Source organism: Manacus candei, unplaced genomic scaffold, assembly GCF_025592945.1.
Source record: "Manacus candei isolate 608988 ecotype Guabito, Panama unplaced genomic scaffold, ASM2559294v1 h1tg000037l, whole genome shotgun sequence".
NCBI classification, from domain to species: Eukaryota; Metazoa; Chordata; class Aves; order Passeriformes; family Pipridae; genus Manacus; species Manacus candei.
The window spans coordinates 8,116,537-8,122,536 of NW_026138085.1; the positions used below are offsets into that span (position 1 = coordinate 8,116,537).

The window sequence follows — 6,000 nt, forward strand, 5'->3', positions numbered from 1 at the left end:
CCTCCGTGTCCTCCTCAGCAGGTCCAGCCCCACAGGGTGGGGAGACCTGGTGAATCACCCACCTGCTGAGCAGAGCTGGAGCTCCCAGAGATGTGCAGCACCACGTGATTCCTCTTTAATTACACAGGGACTTAATAGAGTTTGCTGGTAAACACCTTGTAACCACATGTGCCTGGAGATTACTGGGTAATTATGCTTAGTGGATCACGATGTAACAGGGAGCATGATTTAGGAAAGACAGAAATAACCAGGCAAACACACTACATTCGTCAGTAGCTGTCATGCAGCCTTCCTGCCCCAATGCTTAGCTGTCCAGCCTTTCTTCACGTCTCCTTCCCTGGCTTTCTGAGAGTAGGGGAGCCCCTCGGCAGGAATTTGAGAGGTGCCAGGGATTGGGATGGTCTGGGGAAACTTTCCACTTGGCATTCCAAATCCCCTGCAAGAGCTCTCCACGCTCTGACAGGCTGTCAGCTGCTCAGAGGAAGAAGGATGGAGGATAAACAGTATTGGCTCACCCCACCCTGACTTAGTTTGCCACAGAGACAGATTCTGGCCTTCCTTTCCAAGGGTGCATGCTGGACACAAAAAGGAATCTGGAAGATCTCTGGTTTGTGAGCCAGTCCCAATCACCCACTGCCACACTGATCTAGATCCTGCCAAACCTGGTTTGACCCAGGAGCTCTCCAGGGTTTCATGTCCCCAGGAGTTGTGATGCTGTTGCTCAGACCAGTGTGGCCCAGAACAAAAAGGGGCACCTTGCTCCTGACAAGATCAGTGCCAAGACTTTCAGCAGCCCCTCTCCCACCCCAACAGAGTTGGAGCAAAAAAAAAAAAAAGAGATGATGTGTAAATCCCATGGGGCCCACCGGGATGACCCCTTCTCACAGACACCAGTCACTTCGTGGACCTGCAGCACCCAAAACTGATGGCTCCCTCCAAAACAGCAAAAGGGATTATTCACACTCACTTCAGAGAGTCTTAAATCCTCTGGGCAATGACAGCTTCAACCCTTTGCCTTTTAATGAGCACAAACACAGCATCAGTCCTGTTAAACTCTCTGCACAGATTCCAAGGGAGGTGTTGAATGCAGACATAGGAGATTTTAGGGGGTGATTTTAAGGGATGTTCTCTTGGGCAAGGGTTTGTACTACAAGCTCCAGCTTCACTGGAAATGCCAAGCAGCACTGATAGGACTGTTTACTAACATATGAATTAATTTGCAACCAATTAGTAGTGCTAACCAGAGTGAGAGGCAGTGGTAGCATAGCTAATGTACATACCAGCACTGTGCCCTCCAAATGCTCACTGCACACCCAGCCAGCACCCCCTTGCACCCTCAGGGCCATCTGATCTGCTCTGCAGCCTCGGGATATGAGTTTATGCCTGAGATCAAGGGCTTTTTCCTCTTCATCTTAAAAGCAAGATTTCTATATGGCTTAGCCTTCATTATGGGAGAGATGATGACATGGGGCCTCCAACCCTGGGCCCCATACCAAGGTGAAAAGCAAACCTCTGTCCACTCAGCAAGTGTGCTGTGCATGGAGCATCTCCAGAGATACATCTGTAGCCCAGCAAATCCTGCCCAAGGCTCCTGGAGGCTTCACAGATAGCTTTGCTCAAGAGCATGGCTTGAGGCCAGCCATGGCCCACAGCCACAGGTTTCCTGCCTCACATCAACCTCAGACAGGAGAGAAGTGTTAAGAAAATGCACCAAGCAAAATGGAAAGGAGTGGTGGGAATTCACAGATCAGATGGTGGCATTTTATCCTCAGCTGCAGCATCTCATCAATTTGCCAGCCCCAAAATTTTAGTGCTGCAGCCACAGGTACATCTGTACATCATCAGGCCTTGCACAGTCTGGCTTCATCATCTATCCTCTTCCTCTTCCAGTGCCTCCCTCTCTCCTCCCATCTGCACAGGCAGGGTCCTGTGCACCAGAGGGAGACCAGACTGGGGAGGCTGGAGTGTCCCTGAGCCTGCTGGTGGATCCCACCACATCTGAGCCCTCAGTCACCACAGGGGATGGGGGTAAAAAACATAAAAAGTCAAAGAACAGAGCAGCAGAGCTGGCAATGCCTGGGAGGGCTGGCAAGCCTCTGACAACAAGTGGCACCAAGCTCACCTGAGCCACTGGACACTTTTTGTACCAAAGGGGTACAAAAGGCATGGCAGGTCACAGCCAGGGAGCATCAGTGGAGTGGAACAGAGATGGCACAGAGAACACTGACACAAGGATCCTGGGCTTTGTTTTTTTTACTCATGGAGAGACAGATTTGAGGGATGCAGGCTGGGAAGGGATGTGCAGAGCTCGGCGAGGCAGCATCAAGAGGGGAGAGACAGCTTTTAGCAATGTTCACACCAGCCACAGAACATGCTGACGGGAAGAGGTGGCCCCACACCCCTGCTCACAGAACCAGCTGGGAGAAGATCGTGCCATTGCTAAGAAGAAATGAGCCAGCATTTGGGTATGGCAAGCCCTGCTTTGAGAACCTCAGCTACTGGGAAAATGTCTGGAAGCCTAACGGGGCAATGCCCACTGCCTTGCAGGGTTTGCACACCCCTTCTACCTAGTGTGGTCCCAAAGGGACAAGGAATAATCCATAAATAATCAGCCCACGGCACAGTAAGTGATCAGATGCCACAGAGTTGCCAAACGTTTACTAAAATACATGGCTACTTAGAACGAGGTAATGGCAATATTTAAGTAAAGACTGCAAAGCCATCCAAAGGGCTGGGCAACAGCCATGGGAGCAGCCTGCTGCTGGTAAATCCAGAAGCTGAGGCACAGCTGAGTGAGGTGCCCAAGGCCACAGAGCAAGGCAGCAGCAGAAGGAGGAGCAGCTCCCAAGGGACTCCCAGCCCTGTGCTCACGGCCTGCCCAGTGGCCTCCTCCCGTGAGTCACGTCAGAGCAACGGGCAGGCAGCACTTTTAGTTCCCTGGCATCTTGCTGTGTGTGGGAGGACCCAGCTGAAGGAGTTTTGCAGCACAATCAGATAGTTATAACACACCAGTGCCATAAACAGCCCTTATCTCCATCAGCAGCTAAGCCAGCTATTAAGAGCTGGAAAGGAATCCCAAAAGGAACCAACACGCATTTGTCAAAATTGGCTTAGAGGAAGCTTAACAGTCCCACCTGACCACAGTGGTCACGACACTGACACCACAGCCCTCTCAGCAGCGGACCAGAGCTCATCACCCAGAGGAGCAAAGGGAGGACCCTTTGTTATCAGGCATCCTGCAGGCTCAGAAAGAATCAGTCCCTATTGTTTCCTACCTGGGCAGCGCCAGCCCTGGTCCCCCGGGAAGGGGGCTTGCTCCTGTCCCAGGTGTGGCTTGTGCAAAGGGCACCTGGAAAGTTTTCTTGCCTCTGACACAGCCCAACAGAGCTGGAATCACCTGTTCTGTTGCCTTGCAGCGTGCCAAGGCATTTTTCACGGTGTTTTGCTTGGGAACCACCCCAAGCCCTCGGATTGAGAAACCTCAACACGCCAGTGCAATAGAGAAGTTGCTGCTCTGCTGCTTTCTGCCTGGGGGAGTGCTGTTCTCTTCACACAGCCTCCAGGACCCACAGGAGAGGGGAGGGGGGCTTCCCTGAACAAGTTATCCCAGGATGAAGCCCCTCAGGTGGCCATCAACATCAACTGCTTTGCCTATGGGCTCACTGCTTTTAAAGGAAGGGATCAAAGCTGTGCCAGCGAGGTGGGTACAGCTGTCACACATCACATCAGTGAGGAAAGAGAAATTGATTGTGACTTGATCAAACCTGATCAATCCTTCCAGACTTTGCAACAAGGACACAAAACCAGAAGTGACCAGACTAGTACCAGGTGCCAGTTCTCATCTTATGCAGCACATTTCCAAGCTCTGCTTCTTTAGAAATTCATACATAGCGCATGAGTGCCTCTGTCCCTGTCTCACACGCACAATAGAAACACCCACATCCCCAGCTGCAGAAGGTTCATGTTTTTCAGTATTGCACCTGTGCTTTGCTCAGGTCCCTGGTTTCTGGGTCCCTCCTTACCCTGCTCCTCCTCCCCTTCGGCTCCTTCCCGCATGTCCGTTTGTCCACAGGCACTGGCAGCAGCAAGTGAGCCTGCTGCCTGTCAGAGCGCTCCTGGCTCCCTCTCACCATGTTGCGTATCGACATTTTAGTCGATGATCTGCCCTCCAAACCCCAGAAATACAAGCCAAGAAAAGTACTCAGTGGAGATAAGCACCACGGCTCAGCCCACATGAAAGACAGGCCAGGAAAGCCAGACCCTGTCAGAAAGCAAAACGCAGGCAGGAAAATAAACCAAAATTCCATCCCACTAGGCTTGTCAACGCTGTTATGACATTTTCTTTCCAATTCCTCCCAGCCAGATCGGCGCAGTATCAGCCCCATTCCCACAGCGAAGGCAAGAGGAAGCCGTACTCACTGCTAGTGCTCATCCTGCCGGTCCTCCCCTGTCCTTCTCATCCAACAAAGGGGCAAAGATGCTCTTTAAATCCGCTTTTCTTGACGGCCCCCGACCGCGGGAGGAGGCTGCCTCTCTCCTTTCCCAGAAGAAATATTTCCGTGCGATCCGCCGGCTATCACATCCCACGGCGGCTCCCCGATGCAGCGCGGCTGTCCCCAGGGCTGTCCCCAAGGCTGCGGGATGACAAGGTCACGGCTGCCGGCGGCAGGGCGGGGGCGCGGCGGGGAGGGAGGGGGCGCCCGGGACCGGCCCGGGCGGGAGCCCCGGCAGAGCCGCGGGTGCCGGGCGAGGCTCGGCCATGCACTGCGGAGCGCGGCCGCGGCCGCTCCGCTTATAGCGGGTGTGGAGCAGCGCAGCGCCGGCACCGCCCCGCCCCGCCCCGCCCCGCCCCGCCCCGGCGGCACCGCCCGCGGCCGAGACCGGGCCGGGGACCGGGGCACTGCGGAGGCGGCGGCTGCCGGGACACGGACCGGGACACGGACCGGGACACGGACCGGGACACGGAGCCGAGCGCGGACCCGGGATCGCACTGCCTGTCCTGCCTGCAGTCTTGCCCGCTGCCCTGCCCAATGTCCTGCCCTGTCCTGCCTGCAGTCCTGCCCACTGCCGTGTTTTGCCTTGCTCTGCCATGCCCTGCCCGCTACCCTGCCTGCAATCCTGCCTGTTGCCCTGCTTGCTGCCCTACCTGCAGTCCTGCCCACTGCTATGCTCTGCCATGCCCTGCCTGATGCCCTGCCTGCTGCCTTGCCCTTCCTGCAGTCCTGCCCACTGCCCTGCCCGCAGTCCTGCCTGCAGTTCTGCCCGCTGCCCTGCCCTGCCCTGCTCTGTCCGGCCCACAGTCCAGCCCTGCCTGCTGCCCTGCCTGCTTCCCTGCCCTTCCATTTGCCCTGTTTTCAATCCTGCCATCAGCGCTGCCTGTAGTTCTGCCTGTGCCTTTGCCTGCAGCTCTTAAGCCCCTTGGCTGGTCCCTCCATGTCACAGGGCTCTCACCCAGCCCTGGGTGACACCTGCTGCCGGCACCACACTGCTCACTCTCCCTCTTGGCCCTGCAGTGCCTCAGCATCCAAGAAATTCCGTTCCAGGATAGAGGCGGGGGGAGGCGGAGGGATACAGTTTATGAAGAAAACTGAATTTCCTCTAGTGCAAGGGTTCCCTCCCGCAGCTGTCCAGGCTGGCACTCATGGCTCTCCTGGCAGCCTGAGTGTCTGTCCCACGCCAGGACCAGAGAGGGAGCTGTGGGTGTCTGCATGGCTGCAGGATGGAGAGGGGGCTTTCCTCTCGATATCAGCAAGCAGCCTTCTCTGCTGGCATCAGGATTCCTGGAAGGGCTTCAAAGCCCTCAGCTCCTTGTTTTGTCGGTGAGACGGCTCTCTATCAGTATAAAGCCGTACCCAGGCTGCTCCCCAGGCGCCTGCGGAGATGGGGCTGTGCCCGCCTGCCTGTGGAGCCCCCGAGAAGCTGTGCTGTGATTCCAAGATGTGAGCTAATGAAAGAGGTTTTTCATGCAGCATGACAGGCGCCGCATCTCTCCCGCTCCTG

The 6,000-nt window shown here is 55.7% G+C and overlaps 1 protein-coding gene across 6 annotated transcripts in view; it reads right to left on the reverse strand.

The window, feature by feature from the left end:
* ABLIM3 (actin binding LIM protein family member 3) overlaps window positions 1-4,816 on the reverse strand; it is a 53,278-nt gene extending 48,462 nt beyond the window's left edge. For 3 of the 6 annotated variants that reach the window (XM_051793571.1, XM_051793570.1, XM_051793568.1), the window contains exon 1: window positions 4,420-4,813. In XM_051793571.1, the coding sequence (XP_051649531.1) occupies window positions 4,420-4,432 (13 nt within the window). In that variant the 5' untranslated portion in view covers window positions 4,433-4,813. Of the gene's footprint in view, window positions 1-4,419 lie in introns of all 6 variants that reach the window. The other 3 variants (XM_051793572.1, XM_051793567.1, XM_051793569.1) reach the window with 2 other exon arrangements.
* Window positions 4,817-6,000: the final 1,184 nt, after the last annotated feature.